General features: G+C 35.7%; 4 protein-coding genes and 1 long non-coding RNA gene across 6 annotated transcripts; 2 read left to right on the plus strand and 3 right to left on the minus strand.

Moving 5' to 3' along the window:
* Positions 1 to 236: 236 nt before the first annotated feature.
* LOC149690481 (uncharacterized) lies at positions 237 to 828 on the plus strand. Its single transcript, XR_016383751.1, has 2 exons — positions 237 to 356; positions 428 to 828. It is a non-coding gene; the product is annotated as an uncharacterized LOC149690481 (long non-coding RNA).
* LOC149690482 (uncharacterized) lies at positions 715 to 6,224 on the minus strand. 2 transcript variants are annotated; one of them, XM_089870041.1, is made up of 7 exons: positions 4,436 to 6,223; positions 3,838 to 4,021; positions 3,502 to 3,762; positions 3,129 to 3,293; positions 2,779 to 3,050; positions 2,080 to 2,415; positions 715 to 1,989 (listed from the first exon to the last, which is right to left on the minus strand). In XM_089870041.1, exons 1-7 carry the CDS (start codon positions 6,035 to 6,037, stop codon positions 895 to 897), a joined length of 3,915 nt encoding a protein of 1,304 aa, XP_089726167.1. In that variant the 5' UTR covers positions 6,038 to 6,223; the 3' UTR covers positions 715 to 894. The 2 variants fall into 2 exon arrangements, with proteins under 2 accessions (XP_089726167.1, XP_089726168.1); XM_089870042.1 differs by having other exon boundaries at positions 1,822 to 2,006; positions 4,436 to 6,224.
* A 247-nt stretch (positions 6,225 to 6,471) lies between these two features.
* Positions 6,472 to 19,564, minus strand: Rcd6 (Reduction in Cnn dots 6). Its single transcript, XM_089870809.1, has 7 exons — positions 18,803 to 19,564; positions 11,988 to 12,042; positions 8,105 to 8,193; positions 7,936 to 8,031; positions 7,785 to 7,847; positions 7,624 to 7,710; positions 6,472 to 7,207 (listed from the first exon to the last, which is right to left on the minus strand). Exons 1-7 carry the CDS (start codon positions 18,860 to 18,862, stop codon positions 6,536 to 6,538), a joined length of 1,122 nt encoding a protein of 373 aa, XP_089726935.1. The 5' UTR covers positions 18,863 to 19,564; the 3' UTR covers positions 6,472 to 6,535.
* A 240-nt stretch (positions 19,565 to 19,804) lies between these two features.
* Positions 19,805 to 20,734, plus strand: RpL31 (ribosomal protein L31). Its single transcript, XM_089870053.1, has 4 exons — positions 19,805 to 19,926; positions 20,189 to 20,286; positions 20,343 to 20,581; positions 20,647 to 20,734. The coding sequence occupies exons 2-4, from the start codon at positions 20,189 to 20,191 to the stop codon at positions 20,682 to 20,684; spliced, it is 375 nt and encodes a 124-aa protein (XP_089726179.1). The 5' UTR covers positions 19,805 to 19,926; the 3' UTR covers positions 20,685 to 20,734.
* Positions 20,735 to 21,132: 398 nt separating this feature from the next.
* Positions 21,133 to 22,805, minus strand: LOC149690485 (BRCA1-A complex subunit Abraxas 1-like). Its single transcript, XM_089870046.1, has one exon. The coding sequence runs from the start codon at positions 22,320 to 22,322 to the stop codon at positions 21,267 to 21,269; it is 1,056 nt and encodes a 351-aa protein (XP_089726172.1). The 5' UTR covers positions 22,323 to 22,805; the 3' UTR covers positions 21,133 to 21,266.
* Between the last annotated feature and the right edge of the window lie 95 nt (positions 22,806 to 22,900).

Here is a 22,900-nt window from a genome sequence, read left to right on the forward strand (position 1 = left end):
TTCTAATCTAGTTGTTAAGCCTATATTATTAACGATAACAGAAAGAGAGCTACTTTGTTTTTTAAATTTTTTTTATACGATGTAAATGCGGTTAGATTGAAATGCAAATAGGCTCGAGAGGGGTGTGACACTTGACACTTATTTAAAATTTTGAAAACTGATTCTAAAGAATCGTTTTTATTGTAGTTGATAGTGGCATTATTGTATTTTAAATTATTATTGGTCTTGTGTATGAATTTGTACTATTTCGAATACACTAATAAATTCAATCCAACAAGACAAAGGAAACGGGGTGGTGATATTTTGGAGAGTATCCGACTCCCATTTCCTCAAATTCCAGCCACAATCATGTAAAGGTATAATCTAATAAAAAAAAGTAAAAAAAAACTTACCAGAGATGACTGGGCAATTTTTCCCTCTATTCAAGGTTCGTTTTTAATATCTTTGGACTTTGTATTATTAGTTAATTACTAATTAAAGGGGGAATCAACTTGCGCGAGACATTTCACCCGCACTATGGCACTATGAAATTCAATTGAGAGTTGAAGAGCAGACAGTTTTAAATGTGCAACTCTCTAACCGTCTCACGAGCTTTGGAAATTCCAGAGGGAACACGGCCAGCTTAAATCCATATTTTTCTACTCACCAAGGCGTGACAAGCTGGCCGTATCTGAAAAAAAAAAGAGAGCGTTCCCGCCAAAAATCCAAAAATGGTTCAAAATGCGAGAAATTTATTAATTTTAACAATAATGAATCTTATTATAATATAATTATGTTGGAATATAATATAAAGGAATATAAAAAATGATAATTTAGAAAAGAAATAAATTTTTGGTAAATTATTGTATTAGGCATAGGCCTGAACAAGGCTTAACGGGTGAAGTTCAAACTTATTTAAAGAACTGTTATCAACCATTCGGAACCCTTTCTTATCAAATCTTCTAGTTTCTCTACCTTATCGGGCAATCCATAGGCAATTATTAAAATTTTTCCATTCTCTATTCGACACTCAATGTTTTCAACACCAGAATGTCTTTGTAAAAGGCTCGATAAGTTGTTCAATTTGACCTGACTAATAGTTTTATCGATATTCTTAACCAAATCTTGCGATAACGTTTTGGGTTCCATTTCAATCCTTTCTTTCTCAAGAACTATCTTAGATAAACCAAAAGGACCCAAGTCCTTCTTGACGGCAATGTACTGGTACGAATGCATTGCCTCTTTACCCAAAGATTCTATAATATCCTGACTTAGATAACAATTGTAGGAGTTGAGTTTAATTTCAATTTCCGATTTGTCTTGCAAACTTAAATTTATAAGAAATTTGAAAAATTCAAACAAACAAACAATTGATTGTCTGTAATCAAAATCGGTTTGAATAGCAACTGCGAACAACTTCAAAACTTCAATAGCATTAACGTCATTATATTTCGCCCAAAGTTCCACTAGTTTTTTGGCTTTTTCGATTACGTAATTTTTTGATTCATTTTCATTGGACAATAAATTAATTTCACCCAATTTAAATTCAACCAAATATTCTAATTCATTAATAATTGGTTTCTCAGGAATTGAAGTTTGATTTGCCAAGGCGATTGTTTTAATTTCCAATAAATAATTGGAAATAATCCAAGGGAAGCTCAAGTACTTTGGTTTCGTGTCGCGATACGTTACAATATACCACGCAGATGCTTTCTTCAAGACTTCTTCCTCGCTATTAGGCTTATCAGTAAATTCCTTATGAAAATCATGATAAAAAGTGCGCCATAAACACTTAATCAAAATTTTAACCAATTCTTCAATCTCACTGCGACCATTTTTGACGCTAAAACGACCCTGCAATCTAGAATATAGACCAATCATGGCTTCGCTTTCATTTAAAACCCCATAATTGATTAAAATTGATTCGAGAAAACTGTTATATTTGTTTCTGGATTCTATTGCGTCTGATTCGTAATTTTCCCAGCCTGTGTAGATTAGTAAGGGATCGACCTAAAATGTAATACGAACTACGTCACGTTTAGGAACACGGCAAAGCTGGATAAGTATAAGTCGCTGCCAAACGCCCTTAGTTTATCATACCTCAACATTTTCGTAGTACTCGGGCGTTCTGTGACTCAACCTAGCGAAAGCACGGGAACTTCTGTACAATTTACCCAAGGCACGTTCGGATCTATAAGTTATTTTGTCCCATTTCTCCATGAAATCGGGGTATCTCGATATGTAAATGTGATCATCCGATTCCGCTGCCTTTCCACTCTTAGAAAAATCAACGGCAACGCTACAATTTCTAGCTAAAAGTTGGCATAGCTGATTATAAAGGCCATGGCTATCCGCAACGGCTAAGTGGGCACTGGCCAAAGGACCAATTTTATCATTTAAGATGAACATTTTGAAGAACTCCAATAAATCTGAATCCTAATTGAAGAAAAATCATAACTAGTAATATAAATTCCATAGTTCAGCTCCCGGAGCTGTTGGGGTGAAGTCTGTCCTTAGTTCCGGGACAACAACTCATTGGCCATAAAGAATGGCGCCACCTTTAGAGGTAGCAATAGAGTGGTACTGAGAGAGGATGAGCTACGGTGACGTGACGTCAATATTGGTAGACTAAATTGTATGGCCTGAGCTGACGACTTCCAATATGGTCGACAAAACCGAGATAAGAGATAGGATGGTGTGACGTCACGAGAACGTTCGTGGTAGGAGACTATATGCTAACCAATAGTTTGTTCCTCCTTCACCCCAACAGCTAAGGCGAGTCCCTTTAATCCAACAAACCGTTATTGGTGTTGGATGCTCTTTCTTTTCGGCAACGGGACAATGTCTAGCCCTTGCATTTGGTTTCTTAAAAATAAAGTCATCCTTCCAGATGACAGTATATTCGTCTCCATCAAGGTCCGAACCAGACATTTCATTTGGATGCGGTCTTATTCCCTTTTGAGGGAAAACAATGCAATCCACGATATGATGCAAATCAGGCACATCAATAGCCTTCAAGACCCTGACATCACCGGGTTGATAACAAGGATTTTTCGTAACCAAAACTTTTCCTGCGTTAAAGTTTAAAATGATCTTGACTCTGACCCAATTCACATATGATCACATCTAAAATCTTAGGTCGCATATACCCTTTACAATCTCGGTTAGTTTATTCGTTTCTTGGCCGATTATATTTTTGGTGTATTGTATAAAGACCTCTCCATATTTTAACGTTGCCGTTTCATCAAGAACACCGAACATATTTCTGCCATCGGACGGATCAATAGGGATTCTAGCTTTCTTCATGATTTGAGCTTTTAATTATTCAAAGCCAATGTAAGAATCTCTCTATGATTAAAATACGACAGCATTTGAAGAGACTGATCAACATGAACAAAGTGGCCCAAATGGTACTACTACTACTAGTACTGGGAAAGTTTTATTGCAGGACAAGTAATGCCATGGGCTTGTACTTGTGGTCTTAAGTTCAAATGTTGCCAGTCTGAATGGACTATACCGTACCAATGTCAAATTTATGACCAACTAGAAGCATAGCTCGAAAAAAGGGTTCAATTGTTGGGTATATTCCAGATGGTGTAAATTCGTTAAATGTAACATTAGGCATATTGTGGTGTTTTTTTAAATATGAAATAGCTTTTTCATCGTTTAAAAGCATATCAGTGTACGTTTGAAGGGTTTCATTTTGAATTTTAAGGAAGACTGAATGTTCTATGCCCATTTGGTCCAGAATAGTTACGAGTGGACGGTTCAACGTCACAACACCTTGAAATGCGGTGAAATTCAAATATTTAAGATATTGTTTTGAATGTTTTCTGTAAATTCTATTAACTTTATTACAAGCTTGGGCTATCTTGACTATTTCCAAAGTCTCCGAAGATTCGCATTCGAATTTTTTCATACTTTCGCGGAATACAATATCGTAATCGGTTAATTTATCGTCGATTACAAGCATTCCTTTGTAACCAGAGTAACGAATTTGGAAGGCGCTTCTTAACTTGGAAATTTTTAGTTTCTCGCAGACCTAATAAGTTAACAGTAAATATATCCTAGACAAATGTATGTAGTGTAACAAATGAATGACTAGAAAGTGCACGAAAAACTTTGCCTATTACATTACATGTTGGGATAAGTTCATAAGATATGTTCCATTTTGTCACTGGTTACAAACTAGAGCTTGTCATGAAGTGAGGGAGGTAGGTCATAGATTCGAGGTAAAACGACGCCTGGTAAGGCACTGTCAAAGGCTTAGTACAGACTAAATAGGGGGTCCGAGTGTAGGACTTCAATTCTCGCTTGTCGTTCTCGAACTAGCTCTCATCAATAAGTCTCTAGCATTACGATGGAGCATGTCTTATAAACTCATGGTTCAACTATTTACAAGGCATTTCATTTTCACTTCTAGTCATTTTCTTTTGTTATCAAATATCTATCTTGCCTTTTCTGCTAAATCTTTCGAAATTTTTCCCACACCATCAGAGAAAACGTAATGTTCCTGGCTTTCTGGGTCAATACCCTTTCCTTTAATATCAGGTTCAGTTTTGACCCGTCCTTTGGACAAGGGTACGGTAATTGCTTCCTCAGTTTGAGAGAAACATTGACCCATTCTGGCCGCGTATTTAGCGACCACTTTTATTTTGGAAAAATCCCCCATCCATCTTTGAATACTTTTGGCGGTATTGCCGTCAGAATCCATCGCGTACAACCATAAACCATGATCACGAATTTGCGAATTTGACCAAGCGAGAAATTGAAAATTACGGCCACCAATATGGAGTCCGTAACGTACTTTATCAACTGTTATTGATATTACTTGACTGTCAATGTGTCGACCATTACTTTGCGATAATTTATTCAAGTTGTCATCGCGAAACGATACTCTTAAAGCGGAATCAATGTCGAATTTTCTCATAATTCGATTTGTGATAACTAATTCCGGAGGGTAGAGTAGGATTCTAGTAGGGGTGATAACGGCTCGCCTAACTAACTTTGTTTTCTCCGGTATTATTTGTAATAAATTCGTATCTTCATTCTTAGTTTTCATAACGAAAAGTTGTCCAATTGCCGTTTTAAAATCGAAGATTAGGCCCGTATCCATGATATAAATCAGTTCTTGCAATGTCTTATTCAATACACGCGAATTTTCGCCTTGCAATTTAATTATCAATGCGCGAATCTCCTCTAAGCCTTGCAATTCTGGCGCGAAACTTCGTCTAAGTATGGCTTCAACCAAGTAATTGGTTTCGAAAGTGGCCAGGTTAAGGTTACATCGAATTTCGGGACAATAGTGACTAACTTCAAAAGGCACGTAGTTAATAGATAAACCAAAGTTACGGCAAGTAAAATGCAAACGCGATAGAATTTGACCCGAATCATATTTATCTTGGAACTTGATAAAAATTGCATTGCTACGACCCAAAAACTTCTCATCCTTGTAATCAAAATCTGATTCTCTTTTAGTATAAACTGTTATTGGGTGAAGCAAATGCACAACCCATTGGTTGCCATTTACAAGGATATTTTTAATCGCGAAATAACGAATTTCAAAGCCGTCTGATATGACTATTTTCCGAGAGTCATGGTAGAAACTAATATTGTTGCTAAGGGTTACAACATGAGTGACAAAACTGCTTGATGAAACTAGGGTCCCGATGTTTACAGTACCATAATCTACCTTATGCGCATTTTTAAATTTCCTTAAATAAGCTTTGTCCGTACGAAAACTTAACCACGGTCTGTTCTTAATGTCCGAAATAATAAGGGGTACACATCTATTCCAACCTTGTTGCAATATAGTATAAGTCTCAAACAAAGTTTGGTATTCCATCAAGCAAACTACTTTTCCCGTGCATTCAAATTTTAAATATAAACGTTCACTAAGAGTAACTGACCTTTCAGGATCACTGGGGTTCAAAATGAGTTCCTCGACGCCACAAAGATTTAATATTTTAATGATGTCATCTTCAACCGTTTTTATACTTTGAAAATCGTCACCAATGTATTTCACAATGCTGAAAACCACACGCTTTGATTCCGACATTTTTTTGTTTTTTAACTCGAACTTTGGATATTTAAATTAAAAAATAAATCATTATCAGTTTTACTAAATTATTAAATAAAGAATAAACAGGTTAATTCACGGGAATTAAAACAAATTTCGACATTACGCGACGACCGAAGTGTAGCGAACTCAACAAGAGTCAACTGCAGACGACTGAGCAGACGGAAACAGTTTATCCGCCCGGCTAGAAGTCTGTCTGCCACCATGGAGCAATATTATAGAAGACGTAGTTTTATATAACTCTCTTTTAAGGAAAACTTTGCTATCATTCTAATGGAAAATACTCCTTGTAAAATGGCAAGTGCTATTTCCACGCGGCTTATTTGAATTGCGTTTTCCAACGTGCGCAATATCTTAAATAACTCAACAATTACTTCTTACTTCGCTGTAAATCAAAATGTATTAGATAAAAATGAATAAAACTACTTATATAATTTAATAATATTTAAAATACACAATATAATATATATATCTTTTTTACAAAGCAATATCTCTTATACTATGAGTGTCACTAAAGTCGGACTCGTCTCTATAAATAACACCAGGACGGTGAAGATACTGGAAAGGTTGTTCCTCGATCTTTTCAAGGAAGACTTCGCCAGCAATTTGAGGCATTCTTTTATGTAAATCCTCCAAGGAGCGACTACGACGTCTAATATTATTGTTATATTGATGTTGTTGGCGAAAGCGCGGCCTCTCGAGACTCTGGGTCGCGTAACCCAACTCGTCCGAATGGTCCGTGTCACCCTGATCCCAACCTCCCTCTAAACTAAAGACTGTGGTTGGTAAATCCGTATGCGATCGCGAACTAGCGCGGTTAACGCCAATTTCGGACAACGGCCTGGGCCTATTGACAATATAGTCCGTAAAGGAAGCCGCGTCGAATTCGCTTCGACTCGTGTTCCAAAAAGCTGCGCGCGCATTGAATAACTCGCGTGGACTGGTAGGTACCGATCCATTGGTGTAAGGCACTTGCATTTGTGGCCGCGTGATGTTAGAGGGACTGCGAGCCAATATTTTGGGGGACGTATAAAGTTCCGATTCAATCGGTAATGGGTTAGTGTATGCCATTGTCGAACCATGGCCATTTGTGTATTCACTTTCAGGCTTATATTGCATACCTCCGTTTGTCTCTCTAAACATGGGACCCTGAAAACGTATTGGATTGCCATTGGTCAAGAAATGAATAATGAAATTGAGAACTAAGCGTAGCACCATAGCTGACCCACGCTTAAGACATGTTGAAGTCAATGAAGGGATATGTTACAAGTGACATTGCGGCGCATTAATAATTCCCTATGCAGGTTACCATAGAAACCTTTACCCTTTTAAAAGGGATAACCGGACAGTGTCTCATAGAGCTTAGCATAGTGGGTGGGGGGGTAAAAAAGGTCATGCGCACTACCAAAGGTAACGTGACGTTAGAGTATTGGAAGCTTAGGGTATTTCGTGAAAACCATCCATTTCCCATATATAAAATGGATACGAGATCAAAATTTCCAAGCAAATAAATTAATTGTTGCGTATTAAATGTAATAACGATCAAGAAACTAATTTATATTTACGATATTGAGGAATTCCAGCCTCCTCATTACAGCTTTCTCTTGCCTCCATCGACGTAACAAAGTTTGAATACAAACAAAGGCCAGCACCTACAAGATACGTATTCATAAACTGAAATTGTCTCCTTGAATGTACCTTGTAGCGAATTCGTAATGAGACTTACATTTATTACTGCACGGCATACGTAGAAAGTTAGTTCGGTAATCCCATTTACACTCGAAAGCGTCTAGAATTATAAGTAATTCAATTCAATTCAGACATTTTGCATGCCGCATAGACGTTAGTAGCGATAGATATGTCAAGACATGTCTTACCCAATAGCGGAGGGACATGTACAAGACCAGTCCACACTCTGGTAAGAAAATTATACCCATAAAGAACAACCAAACCAGAAGAAATCTGGTCTTTTTCTGAAAATGTAATTATTTCTTAATTAAGAAACTGTTCTTAAGATGCAGATGTAATTACGAATTACGCATTTACCCTGGCAATTCCTACTAGTAAGACTGCTGAGACAACCAAAGTGAAGAAATAGGATCCTGCCAAGATAAAGCTTGGAGCTGGTAACAGACCTAGAAAAAAATAAATAAATAAATGAAACCAAAATTATTATTTAATTATTTCGAATTTTTACATTTATATGAATAAGTTAATTGAAACAACGTCATGGTGTCATTAAAAACATCTTTTCGTAATTACACGAATCCCATATTAACTTAAGTGGCATAGTACTATAGATAACCCACTAAAAGTCAGTACACCACAAGTAGTGTTTGATAAGGTATCAGCCATTTTGAGGGTAAGAAACCAGAACGAACTCTAAAACGTCATTCATTTGGCCAATCTATTTAATACTAACCCTGAGACGGGTCGACAATACAAGATAGCACTTGCACCCTAGGTGATTTAGAACGCGTAATAATAAAACTATTTAAAAATTCAGAATTAAATTTAAAACAATCAACCCCAATCTACAACAATCAAAAAATTGATATATAAAAAATTAATAATAATTAATTTTTGCTTTTATTATAAGTTATTTATAAAGAATTCAATAGTCGCTCCAATCCAATTAAAGAGCTAGTAGAAAATTTGGGTCGCGACTTGATTGTCGTATAATTAAAAATGAGCTGACTTAAATTATATTTCAATGTATATTAAAGAAATAATTAATTAAAGAGAGAAACATCGCGTCTTTTGATTATTTCGTGGCACGCCCCTTTAGGAATCGATCCATATGAGAAAAAAATATATTATTTAATATTTCAATTCAGTTATATTTTTGGTATCGGGAGAGGGGGGCCTTCATGGGAGTTTAACCTTCATCTCTTCTGACCCGTTCGCTCTCAATTTAACCATGGATATTTATACGTATCCCCCCCCCCCAAATACCGATAATTTATGTATTTTCATTTCCGAAAAACAAGTAGTAGCGGCTAAACAATCTCCACTTCTTCAATCTAATATAACTTTCAGAAAGTTTTGTATTATACGTTTGCTCTTTATGTCCAGTGTGCACAATTAATTTATAAACTACGCCTACATGATCGATAACAGTAACACTACGCGGAAGGTTCGTTATAAGTGGTTTGGTTCAGTTGTACAATGTTGGGTCCGCGAACCCATAGTTGCTATAGCTCCTACAAATCAAATTGAAATTGGCAATACGCTATTCAGGTAGGACCGCAGTATAGAGAGCTTTCAGATGGGATAGTAGTACGTCACACCCTCCCAAGTCTTACCGCTGTTCTGGTAGCCATATTGGGACAGGTGGTCTCAGCTTCATTCCTGCTTTAAACCCACCAATATGGCAGCGTAAATTATGTCACAAGACTCAGCTCATACTCCAACTGAAAGCTCTCTATAGTGGGGATGGTTCTTTGGGTGGTTTTGAATCTTCGAAATCATCTGAATTGGTTTTATTGAGTTCTTCTCAAGGTTGGGGTCCGCGAACCCCTAGTTGGTTATAGAAACGACTATATCTCCAAAAAAAATATCAAATTGAAAGATCCGGACAAAATATATCAAGATATCATAAGCTTTCTTTAATTGATTTATTGCAAAGATGCCAAATATTAATTCACGGTTGAAAAAAGGTACGGTTCCGTAGTAGTAGTGGTCTATAAAATTTTCGCAGCGTATTCAATGACGCGTGCCACTCTAGCTATCCAAGATGGCAGCGAGACTAATTACATACACAAAACACTAAACGGATTGTCGGGTCGTGCCAAGAATAAATTAACGTCATCCCCTGTAACTAACGGATGCCGGATAAGTTTTGAAACCTCCTTCGACAAATCGACGATTATTTTTTTTTCTTTCAACAACAAAATGACGCATTCGAAATTATTTATACCACCACCACCCTTAGTGAATAACAACTTCTATACGTCAACCTGCGAGGTTTTCATAATGAAAAGTTGCCCTTGTAATATATGCAATATACAAAGATTTAAGCAAGGATATTATTTACTTGGACTGAACTATGAACATCCGCTATTTAGATTGGCAATATTATTCGAACATATTTACATATATTTCGCCTTTTGTAGGCGATAAATTTTCACGCCTTGTTCTCGGTATAAACGGATGTTGATTAGGAAGTATGCTTGAAACGTTTAAATAATTCTAAAAGTCAAATTATAGGACTTTTCCGGTTAAGCTTTTGCTTTTAGGTGTACGTGTACCTCTACACCACATGTTGGCCCTTATGGTTATGAAGGATTTATAAATGTTTATTATTTATTAAATATTAAATATTAACTTATTAAATAGGGACTACGTCATGCAACCTTACTCTAACTAGAAAGATACTAAGAGGGGTCTCGTGTTCCATAAGTTTGTCACTCGTAACTTAGAAACTGGAACTTGTCAAGAAGTGAGGGAGGTGGGTCATAGATGCGAGGTAAAGCGACGCCTGCAGGTGAGGCGCAGTCAAAGGCGTAGTACAGACTAAATAGGAAGCTGTTAGTCTCTAGCATTATTACGAAGTATAGGTAGTGTCATACTTATGGAACATATCTTATAAACTTATGCTATAATTGAACATACGTCTAAGTAATTAAAAAATACCCGCCAGTTCAATTTTAATGAACCAACTGCTGGCAACTGGCGAAAAGTATACCGTTATAATATTACCATCTGGTAATTCAGACTGGTATCCCATATCAACTGGTGCCATCAGAGTTGCATAATTAACGTACTATATCATGGCATCTGCTATTGATAACTGCATACTACCAAGAACCCATAAAAGTCCTGAGAACGAATAAACAACTAACGATTTCAGTATCATAGAACTCATTTGGGAATAGTATACCCAAAGTGAGGGCGAAAAAAATAAAACCCTGAGATTAGGTTGTGCACTACAATCGCATCCATCTTTGAAGGTTCTCGGATCGTAATATATAGGTTCTTGATACAACATAGTTTACAACTCGTGAAAAGAGAAACTTGTACACGAGACGTACGTGGTTAAAATATATATTTAATCCATTCAGAAGAGAGATGAGGATTAAAAAAATAAAACGGAATAAATTTCTTCGCTCCAATAACTTACTATTGTCTCCCAAAAACATTTAAAACCGGTGGTGGTGAAGAGGGGAGACAAATGAACATGGATGGGGGAGAAATGCTAGTTTTTTTTACAACTGGGTTTCTGTCTCCCATCCATTCAAGTAACCTTTCTTTATGGGGAAACCTATATTTAGAGGCTTCAATTCTCTAGCTTCTACATCATACATGTATGTTGAAACGCGTTTTTAAAAAAATAATTGGCTATTCATTCATTCACTCATAATTTCAAACGAATTATGAAAGAAACTATAGCCAAGTTCTAAAGTTGGTTTTCGTAACCTTTTTTGCAAAAATTATGATGGGTAGTTACAAAAATTTACGACAATTCTTTTGGATGTTCGGGATGGAAACATACTATTTAATAATTTAATTGATTTAATCAGGGTTAGATTTAATTTTAGAAGTAGGAATGGAGAACAGTTTGTATTAACTTCAGCCGACTCATAGCCCAGTATAAAGTCCCTCCCTCCAAGACGTAAAGAAAAGTTTAAATTATCTCATTGGCTCACTTAAACTACGTTTTGATGACGTTGCTGATGGGGACGGCGAAAAATACGTAATTCCTTTTTACCTCTGTCGCTATGACCCGCCTCTTCTTTCGTACCCCCCCGTCCCGGGGAAGGGGGTCCGGGACTTTGACGCGCGCCCAGATTACTGTGTTCTTCATTCCTACTTCTAAAATTACATCTATCCCTGATTTAATCTTAATAAACATAATTTAATCGTGAATAAATCCGCTAGAAGGCGAGATACAGATAAAACTGGATATAATTTGAGTTAATTAACTTACCATCGCTTTCGACTAACCATCCAATTTCCATGCAACAAGCCGCAAGATAGGCTGCCTGTTTGCAAAGAAAGAAAGAAAACGAAACAAAAAGTGTTAGAAGTAAAATGATTGTTATTACATGATTGTATTCAATTCCCTACAGCTTTTACGCCATTTTAATTCTATATAATTATGGTCTATTTCGGAATTTAAAACATTTTTAAAGGTAGGTAGATCTTTCGAAAGACAAAGAACAATTGTTTCAGACACAATCCGACTCGCATTAAGAAAGTCAAGGTTTCTGGGTTCGAAAGAAAATTCAATTTCAATGGTGGTCAGTCTGTCTCTCAACTGAATGCGAAACCATTTGAAAGCGAAGAATTTGTAGAGGGTGTTACAAAAATGGTCGGCGGGTAGAACAACAAGCGAGAATTGAAGTCTTACACTCTGTGGTTAATTTTGCAGTACTTATCCATCTTCCTACTTAGTCTGCATTACTAAGCCTTTGATGCAGCCCATCACCAGGGGTCGCTTTACCTCGAATCTATGGCCTACTACAATAACTTCAAAACAAGCTCCAGTTTGTAACCAGTGACAAACTTATAGAAGGAAAACATCTTATCAACTTATGGTTATACCATCTATAACATATACTATGCTTTTTTCTACACTTTCTGTGTGTTTCTGCCATATTTACCTTCGTAACCTTATTTATTAAAATCAAAATACCGCAAATTCCACTTAAAAAACTTCTATAAAGTATAAAACAAATTTCAAGGACAACGAAGATAAAAAAGAATTAGGCCTAATGTTTCCTGCTCCTCCTAACCGTTTTATAATGCGTCTACGAGGTTTTCCTTTTTAACAACCACCATCATCATCCATTGTTTATTAGACTGTATCCATTTTAGGAGTGTTTCCCCGTTAACTACCTGTACAAAACCTTATACAGGTAGAATAATAAGATGACTCAACCACCACGTACCATCCCCAATAAACGTCAGAATGTCTCTTTCTCTCTCTCTCTCTCTAGTTTCTCTTGCCAACCCAAACTACCAAAAACCTTTCTCGAAAAAACAAAACAAAACCCAAACAACGAAAGATGTTATTAAAACACCGATGAAAATGAAAGTTTTGGCCCAAGTAAGGGATTGTGTTGTAAAATTGTAGATGGGTGTAAATCGTTTATTACCCACTGTTTGACTTTAAAGGTTAACACCCAGATGACAAAAGTCGCCTGTCCCTAATCAGAAAGGCAGAGGTACCCTAAGAAATCCCTGCCAACAGTGTCGAGTTTAATTCACAAGTAATATATAATCATAATTATTTGAACGAGCTTGAGAAAGCGTATTGTTAACGATTCGAATACAGATAAGATTTGTATCTTTTGGTTTGAAGTAACAGCGCCTGCCACCAAGCATTACCGTAAGTTCATAAGATATGTGCCTTCCATAAGTTTGTCACTGGTTACAAACTGGAGCTTGTCATGAAATGACGTAGGTAGGTCATAGATTCAGGTAAAGTGACGCCTGGTGAGGCGCTGTCAAAGGCTTAGTAATGCAGACTAAATAGGAAGATGGACTGTAAAATTAACCGAGTGTAGGGCTTCAATTCTCGCTTGTCGTTCTCGAATTTCATACTTATTAAAACTTATGGTATAACCAAAGTTATAGTCATACAGATAGCTTGCTTTAGACCCACAAGAAAGTTGACTGTCTACAAGGTGGATTTGGCAGTAAAAATAACCTAATTAGTAGGTTGGGATAATCCATACTTTAATATCAACTTCTGAAGTGGCGCGAGAAAACCGCGGAACGACTACTAATTACTATTTGGGTGTGTTTAAGTAATTAAAAAACCATCTTGGTTAATGATAGACATATTTAATGTCAAATTTCATCCTTGAACGAGATGATAAGAATATCGGTTCATAATAATTCTAAGGAAATTACGTAAAGAACGTCTGGTGATGTATAGAAAATATAGAAAAAATTGAAAAGAATTTTTTATATAAAATGTATTCAAAAATATATTAACCCACTTGTTAAACATTAATTTTTAAAGAACGAACTTAACCCAATGATGTACAGAATAATGTAGCAAACTTTAGAGGGAAGAATTTTTCTAAATTACAGTATTTTATTATATCAATAAACCTAATTATTCAATCGAATCAAAATATTCTATTTTAATTCATTATGTCTTTTTAAAGACCCTAATAATTTATGATAGAGGAAAAGTTTCATTGTTGTGGTTTTGTGTCGTATACTTGAGCAGTTTTCACTATCAATCATATTCTTCTTGGTTTTGGCATAAGTTTATAAGATTTGTTTCGTAAGTTCGACACTATTTATAACTAAAGCGAGCTTGACTCGCGATTTCTGGTCCTTTAGATAGTGATCACTTTGAGTCACGTCCCCTCGATCAATCATCAAAACCAATTAAATCAACCAATGGGATAAATCCAAACTGGTATAATTATTCTAATCAGAAAGCTTCCATACGTAATCAAATTAATCGCCTTTCAAATTGCAATAAAATTGCAATTAGAAATTATTTAAAAGATTGATAAAATTAATTCACGAGAACTTGTCTCGTAACCTTTATCTAAAACAGGAAGTTTTATTGAATTAAAGTGGTAGCATCATCAATAATAATAATAAAAAAACAAACGAAAGAGGAATTTGGTTTCAGGCTATAATTTTCCAAAAATGATTTTATCTATTAAAACTTAAAGGCGTTACCCCGTTCGTCCCAAAACATTCGTCTATATTTTGACCTTCACGTGACCCCGGAAAATACAATGCACTGGGCCTTATATTCAAATGAATAGGCCATATGTTTGAGGGAGGGGTCCCTGGGTTAGTGCCCATCAGTCTCATTGGATAATACTGTCCAACTAAAAAAGACTTTTTTAAGCCTTGTTTGAACTTCAAGTCTTACGTTACGATTGGATTATCAAACCCTCAAAATGGTTCCCAACATCTTTCAAATTGTAATAGTTAAGACACTTCCAAAATACGCCTACATTCAATTAACACTTCGTGTGAAATAAAATGTTTACTTCAAACATTATTTCGACTTCAAGGTTTTAAAACTCATCTTCAAAAGGACAGCCTTGTAATTGCGTATATAACATTTTTCTTCAAACTGTTAAGTTATACCTAACTACGGATGTCTTAGCCACGCAACCCATCAGGGTCTTAGCGTAGGCCTTGCGAAATTTTGGGCGTTACTTATACTACACGCTTTGAAATGATTGCTTATTATCACTATACTTTCTCAGCGATAACAAAGGAACGAACCCCTTACGAACACAGAAATAAAACTTATCTTCAATCTTGCATGAAGAAAAGAGGTGAGGACTAAATAGGACTAGATGGAAGTCCTGCAAAATTAACAGCTGAGTGTTGTCAATTCTCGAACTAGCTCGAGGTGTAGGTCTCTAGCATTATTACGAAGTATAGGTAGTGTCAAACTTATGGAACATATCACTTATAAACTTATGGTGCACCCACGGTATTGCATGATATAATATCAGCACCGTGGCCCACGAAATTTTCAGAACCTATAAACGTATACAAGTCCATTCTTTAAAATTATATAACTATGGTTTCTTTAACCCAAGCAACATATTTTGGTACAAGTGAAAAAGTGGAATTTCGAGAATTTTTGAAAAGAGATAGTAGATTTTTATTTTTTTGTTGAGTGGCTCTAGGGCAGAAAAATGTAGTGGCTAACTGGTTACCTACACCGAGTGTCGCTATCGTTTAAAAATAAATTTTAACTTATTTTCTCTGAAAAATCTGAACACGATTTTTTAAAAGGGGCCTCAAAATACCTACAGGTAGAGTTTTTTTTTCTTTACGATGTGTCCTTTCAAAATTGGATGTTCTTGTAATTAATGATCGTGGTACCAGCATTGGGGAACTAAAGCGGGAATAGAATTAACTTATATCATCTTAGCACCTTGGTAGAAGAACCAAAATCAGACGGTAAGACGAAAGGAATAATCCGTAAAAGACTCCAATCACAACTTCCAAACGGTGGCTCTTAGAAACATATTGAAATATTCTGAAATATCGTAGTTGTAGCCAGGTGCTAAGGAGGTATGGTGGTTGGGAAGTTCCTACCAGAAATTTTATGTTTGCGAAATTTGTAAAATTACAATTTCGAAATTAAGGTTTTAGCCCAACAAAATGGTTGGTAATTAACACTAATATTATAAGCAATTACTTTTATTTTCGTTAATTACGTCATTTCCTTGGTTATTTTATAATAAATTAATTATTAATTCAAGTGAATTTATAGGGATAGCTATTAATGAAATAAAGTAACCATCAGAAAGACCTAGGAGGAGGGCCCACGGACCCCAACTTGAAAAAATAAAGCATTTCGTTTTTCTTAATTAAGCACTTATATAATAATAATAATAATGGATAATAGCAACTAATTAAAGTCACTGGTCAAGCACTTGGACTCCTACAGATTAGAGGTACAGACCGTTTTGTAAACTATACTGAACAGGTTTCATAGCCTGTTGACATAACTCCCTAACTTCCATACTTTTCCAAATTATACTATTGACTTTAAGTCACTCTGTTACTAGTTGATTTAGGTCCAACTTTCCCAAATTTTTAATACTATTACTCAAGTATATAAAAGTCAAATTTATAATGAAAAGAAATAAAAAAAAAAAGCCGCCAAAACTGGTGACGGCAAAAATGAAACAAAACAAGAAAAGAAGGTATGAATCAAAAGAGATGATCTATCTATTTATCGGTTTGCACGCTCCAATGGTTCTTACTCCCCATGCCACATATCTCCCTCGAAATAAATTACGCTATGGGTCAAAGACATCGTCTCCATAGACCATACCGGCACTCCAAACAATCACTCGTCTTTTCAAGTCTATACGCAACTTCAGAAGTACATTATTTGAAGAACAAAATATCCTAAAACCTAGCGTACTTCAGTTACCATAAGTTTATAAGATATGTTCCTTCCATAAGTTTGTCACTGGTTACAAACAGAAACTGGACCTTGTCATGAAGTGAGTGACGTAGGTCATAGATTAGAGGTAAACCGACCGACGCCTGGTAAGGCTTAGTATACAGACTAAATAGGAAGATGGAAGTACTGCAAATTAACCACCGAGTGTAGGACTTCAATTCTCGCTTACGTCGTTCTCGAGTTTTAAGTCTCTAGCATTACGAAGTATAGGTAGCGTCATACTTATGGAATGGAACATAACTTATAAACTTATGACAATATGCATATCGGTTTACGATACGAAGAACTAAGTTGGGACTTGGGAAAATGTTTTGAATATGCAAGCAGAATTAGTCCGGAAGAGTATGATGGTCTCTTCATTGTCATAGGATATCCGTGTTTATGAACGAAAAACATAACATAAGCAATATCTACCTTTACATTCTTTTTTCGGGTTCCCAGTTTAGTTTTCCACCCCTTTATCATTATTCTTAAAAAATTGCTATTGTAGTCCTCGTTATGGCCTGTCGTATTGTTACGTAATGGCAGATCATTTGTTATAACATTCCTTTCATGGGATGGGAAGTCATCATCTATATGCGGTGATATTTCTTAACGACTGTTTTCTTTTCTTGTTTGTTTATTTATAATTAATTTTCCAAAACTTTCCTGCTTACATATTAATTTAGCATTGAATGCTTAAGGCATTAGTATATATATTTCGGGTTGTAACAAGGTGCTAAGAGACTTTGCTATGATACGAGTTAATTAACAGTGACAAACTTATGGTGCTACGTACAACCATACAACTAAAACGTACGGTTTTATTTTGCCCTTGAAGTTTTTGCCTCTTACTGAATGTTTGTACTATTACCAAGAAGTGATATCTAGTTTATTATGGAGAAGGTATAAGTTGCCTAAGTATTGGTGCGCCATAGTCTCAGTCCCCCTTTCAAAATACAAGGGGGACGTAAAAGAAGGCCGGGCTATTTCGCCTCTCCTCAGTCGGAAAATATGACTGTAATTTTCGTCATTCGCGTCGCGCTGACGTGAGTTTTCAAGAACCAATGAGATTCTGGTTGTAATGTAGAGGCGGCGGGGATTAACTCCAGACCTACGTTTGGACTGGAGATAAAGCTGGAAATGTGGCGAATTTATACCTTCTCCCTAGTAAACTAGATATCACTTCTTGCTATTACTAAGCTGACATAAACAGCAAACAAAAACACAGCGACTTTGCTTTGAATTTAAAAACAAAGTCATCATAACCTTGTGTCCGTTTCGGGAATGGATTAGGCATTCAATATTTGGTTTTTATATAACTTGAAAATACCAAAACACGCATTAAAATTCTTGAACCCCCACTGTGTATAGAATGAAATAGAATAGAGTGACGTTTATATGACAGTAAGCATTTAAAATTCAGGGACGCACATGACGTGAAGCCGAACGACGAACGCGTAAAGTGAGATTACATTTCAAAACTAAACCCGGGGCCGGTGATTGCAGGATTCGGGATTTTATATTATTTCCAGTTGAGTACTCTTGCAAAAATTGTATGTCATAAATAGTAGTCTATAAGACCTAAAATAGTTTTGTCACGTGTAGGCCTACCCGTCCCCAATTTAGTACTAGTAATCAAATACAAGCAAATTTCTCGAAACGCGGTTCATTTCGGGGAGCAACAACCTTTGACTTTCGACACTCTCACGAACCCAACAACACCTCAATGTTTTTGTCATGTTTTAGAACATATTCATGTCAGTATAATGTAAAAAACGTGATATAACAACTATACCATAAGAAATGGCGAAATAATAAATTTAGAAAATGATAATACTTACAGTGGCGTAAACTCCACTGACGACGCCACCCACGTAAATCGTGCATCTTGAAGAACCCATCGACCGTAATTCCACGATCCTTTTCACTACACACACTTCGTATCTTTTTTATTTTGATAACATCTTGGCCTTATAACAAACGTGCCGGCACCGCCAGAATTTTCACTTTCATTTATTCATCCACAACAGCCGCAGAAACGCATTTTAAATTCATTTTTCGAGCCTGGTGATTCATTAATCCGAACGCCTAACAAATTAAATTGCACATTTTGTCCGGTTGCTTCAGCAAGAACCACGTTTCGGTTTGTTATGCAGTGTACAGTTCTTTCCTAGAACTAAAACACCTTCCGCTCTCGCGAAAGCGCGGCTTCAACTGTGACAGGTATACGGCGAACAGGTAGAATAATATGGGTGGATTACCACCCTCTGGTGTGCCACGTGAGCGGGCAAAATTTTTACTAGGCTTGGAAAGCTGAGCGCTGAGCCACCACTACGATTGGTTGTACGGCGACTAGCGCGCCAATGTTTTCTATAAGTTTGGGACTAGTGAATAAAATTCGCCGTGATTTGTTGCGTAATTTTTAGTTCCGCTTTATTTTTTTTTTAAACAGGTTTTGGTATTTTTCGGTTTTAAAATAAAGTTGATTCAAGCTTGAATTGCGATTAAATTATATACGGCTCTAGCTGTACGGTATTTTTAGGCCACAGGAACTATTAAAATGTTCATGATATCACTGAATGCTTCTATTTCTTCACATAAACAATTTGGCCACAAAAATTCCACTTCATATTGTAAGTTTCCCATTAAACGAAATGGAATTAATGTAGAAGACAACAATATCCTTATTCTAATCCTATCAGCATTATTTTAACGTACTTAAATTAAAATTAAATAACTTGTAACCACCCAGGCCAGAAAACATGGTCAAGCACAGAAAAGCAGCCGACTCGGATCTGAAATCTGAATTTCCCGGATTTTTCGTTTTGATCCGAAAAAAGGTGTCGCTTCCATACATACTACGCGTATAACGAAACTGAACTGATCTGATTCGGGCTCCACCTGACGTCACAAAAGTCAAGCGTGTTTCTTCTCCCATAGGGTTTTCTCCGGTGCGTCGAGCAAGGTAATGTTAATTTCCGTACCCATAATCAACTTTAATCCACAAAATTAGATCTAATTTTGCATGAATAATATTAGTATTGTTATTGAAATTAATTCTACTTAGAGATTTTCTCAATATTTTCACATATAACTTGCTATTAAATATTTTGTTTACCTAAAGCTCGTAGCCTAATTTTTTGCTAAGCCTTTGTTGTAGTATTCATAACGTGTTCAATTAACTTAAACAAAACTAATACAGTAATATTTTTGCGTCAAAATTGCAGATGGCCAAGCGAAAAGGAGAAAAGAAAGGCAAATCTGCCCTCAGTGAAGTAGTAACAAGGGAATACACAATTCACTTACATAAACGTCTTCATGGAATGTAAGTTAACGAAGATATTTATATAGGAAGATGGTCAACTAACCAATGTTTTTTAGCGGGTTCAAGAAACGTGCTCCTAGAGCCATTAAAGAAATTAAGAAATTTGCTGAGAAACAAATGGGAACCCTCGATGTTAGGGTGGACACCAGATTAAACAAGTTCATTTGGTCCAAGGGAGTCAGGAATGTACCCTACAGAGTAAGAGTACGTTTAGCACGTAGAAGGAATGAAGATGAAGATTCCCCTCATAAGTTGTACACCTTAGTGACGCATGTTGCAGTTCCAACTTTCAAAGGTATAATTGTAATTCCGCTTCTCTTTAAGTTTCTTGATTAACATTAAATCTTGCTGTTCTTTCAGGACTTCAAACTGAGAATGTTGATGCTAGTGACGCGTAAACTTGAACATTTCTGGACTTATTGAGATAATAAAAGCTATTCTCACCCCATTTTTTGACTCGTTTTGCATTTTTTTACTTAAAAATTCACATACTTTAAAAAACAATTCACATACTTTAAAAAACAATTCACATACTTTAAAAAACAATTCACATACTTTAAAAAACAATTCACATAGTTTAAAAAACAATTCACATAGTTTAAAAAACAATTCACATAGTTTAAAAAACAATTCACATAGTTTAAAAAACAATTCACATAGTTTAAAAAAACAATTCACATAGTTTAAAAAACAATTCACATAGTTTAAAAAACAATTCACATAGTTTAAAAAACAATTCATAGTTTAAAAAACAATTCACATAGTTTAAAAAACAATTCACATAGTTTAAAAAACAATTCACATACTTTCAAAAACAATTCACATACTTTCAAAAAACAATTCACATACTTTCAAAATTATAATTTATTCATTTTGTTTTTGGCAAAGTTATTTTAACAAATTGAAAGATAAATAAGTGTTATTGAAACTAAACTGATATTGGTAACAAACAAACAAGAAACAAACAATGTTTTCAAAAATTAGTTTTCTTCCATTTGTTCTGGTTCAGAATGTATTTTGGGAGATGGAACGGAATCTTCGAGGATGAGTTTTAGACTATCCGTTTCTGGTTCTCCTTTTAAGGTTCCATTAGGTGAAATCATGGTTTCATTATCATCCGAGTTTTCCACAGTTGTTTCATCTGGATCAACATTAATCATTGTTGCTGTTGCATCAAGGGCTTTGGTTGTTTCATGAAATTCCGCATCACTATTGACAGTTTCCTTGTTGTCTTTGGTAAACTTCTCTTTCTTGAGATGATAACTTTGAATAATTTCTTCTAGATGTTTTATTCTTTCATCTAGTCTTAATAGTTCATCTTCTTTTGGCGCTAATTCTTTTCTTAAACTTCCTAAGCTTTGATTAAAAACGGTGATGAATTTCTCTCCTCTATTAACCATATCGCAAGACTCGGAACTTTTTTCAACCGCATTCATAACTTGCTTAAATCTCAAATCATCCCGGTCAACAGCATTAGTGTTAAAGAGTTTATACTGATTCCCTTCATCGCTGTGCAAATTTGAAATATTATGTTTCAAAGTTTCAAATCTGTTTCGTTTTTGAACGTAAAACGAATGTTGAGTGCTATAAAGAGCCCCATTTTGAGATGATTTTGAAGTATATAATCCACATATGAAGTTATTTTTCAACTGGTCATTGGTTATTAATGATATCAAGTTTTGATGAATAATTTTTTCGCGATAAAACATTTTGTGAGAGGAATTGCGTCTGATAATATACCATCCAATTATTTTGGATTGTACAGCTTGTAAAAGTGCGCGTAACTGAGGGCGTTTTACTTTGCCATTATTCTCAAAGCATGAGGAAAAGGACGGGCATGGAACAAAATCGTAAATGTTTATGAAAGTGTTTTCCACTATTTCGTCGGTTTGACTGTCACTTATTTTGTCGGTAATATTATTTTCTATTTTACCAAGAAAGAAACCAACTTCGTTATTGCTTGCATTTGCTTGTTGGTGTAAGATTGCCGCCACTAGTGGACCACTTGAAATGACAACTGGTTCTTTGATTTCCATTTCTAATAATTATCCGGACCGACTATCAAAAGCTATATTAACTTAACCAAATTATTAATTAACTTAAAATGAAAGACTTCGAAGACTGAAGATCCAAATATCCTTTACCAACCCTTGGCTTCAAATTCAAGAGCAGACGACGCAAAGTATGCAAAGGAACAGGCTGAGAAATAAGTAGGCGGCCCTGGACAAATGTCCATTTAATTAATTAAAAAACATTCCGACGTTTCGCAATTTTAAGTGGCCAATGTCCAGTTTTTAATTAAAAAAGCATATGACCAATTTAAAAAAATAATTCTTATTTCTCAGCTTGTAGCACAGCGCAAGCGGGAACTGAACCACTTCAAAAATTAAATGCTAAAGCATCTGTGGTCACTTAATTAAATTGAGTGGTCAATGTCCAGATTATTTAATTAAAAAAGTGCTTGGGATATATTGGCCAGTTAAAAAAATCATATTTCTCAGCATCGCAGCACAGCGTGCCTTAGAAAATGGCGGTCAGGGTGGGGTGGGCCGATGGGGATGGTGGCTAAACAATTTCACAGTACGCACGGGACTTACAGCCCTTCAACACCCAA

This window comes from Phalangium opilio, unplaced genomic scaffold, assembly GCF_054372755.1.
Source record: "Phalangium opilio isolate 3A_F unplaced genomic scaffold, DU_Popi_V2 ptg000031l_1, whole genome shotgun sequence".
Taxonomy (NCBI): Eukaryota; Metazoa; Arthropoda; class Arachnida; order Opiliones; family Phalangiidae; genus Phalangium; species Phalangium opilio.

Coding starts and splice junctions, on each gene's coding strand:
- LOC149690482 (XM_089870041.1), bottom strand. CDS start 6,037: ATGTCGGAATCAAAGCGTGTGGTTTTCAGCATTGTGAAATACATTGGT. Junction 3,763..3,837: donor AGTCAAGATAGCCCAAGCTT/GTAATAAAGTTA, acceptor CCGCATTTCAAG/GTGTTGTGACGTTGAACCGT. Junction 1,990..2,079: donor AGTACTACGAAAATGTTGAG/GTATGATAAACT, acceptor ATTACATTTTAG/GTCGATCCCTTACTAATCTA.
- Rcd6 (XM_089870809.1), bottom strand. CDS start 18,862: ATGGGTTCTTCAAGATGCACGATTTACGTGGGTGGCGTCGTCAGTGGA. Junction 8,194..11,987: donor ATGGTTAGTCGAAAGCGATG/GTAAGTTAATTA, acceptor ATTTTTTTCTAG/GTCTGTTACCAGCTCCAAGC. Junction 7,848..7,935: donor ACATGTCCCTCCGCTATTGG/GTAAGACATGTC, acceptor TTATAATTCTAG/ACGCTTTCGAGTGTAAATGG.
- RpL31 (XM_089870053.1), top strand. CDS start 20,189: ATGGCCAAGCGAAAAGGAGAAAAGAAAGGCAAATCTGCCCTCAGTGAA. Junction 20,287..20,342: donor CATAAACGTCTTCATGGAAT/GTAAGTTAACGA, acceptor AATGTTTTTTAG/CGGGTTCAAGAAACGTGCTC. Junction 20,582..20,646: donor TGCAGTTCCAACTTTCAAAG/GTATAATTGTAA, acceptor CTGTTCTTTCAG/GACTTCAAACTGAGAATGTT.
- LOC149690485 (XM_089870046.1), bottom strand. CDS start 22,322: ATGGAAATCAAAGAACCAGTTGTCATTTCAAGTGGTCCACTAGTGGCG.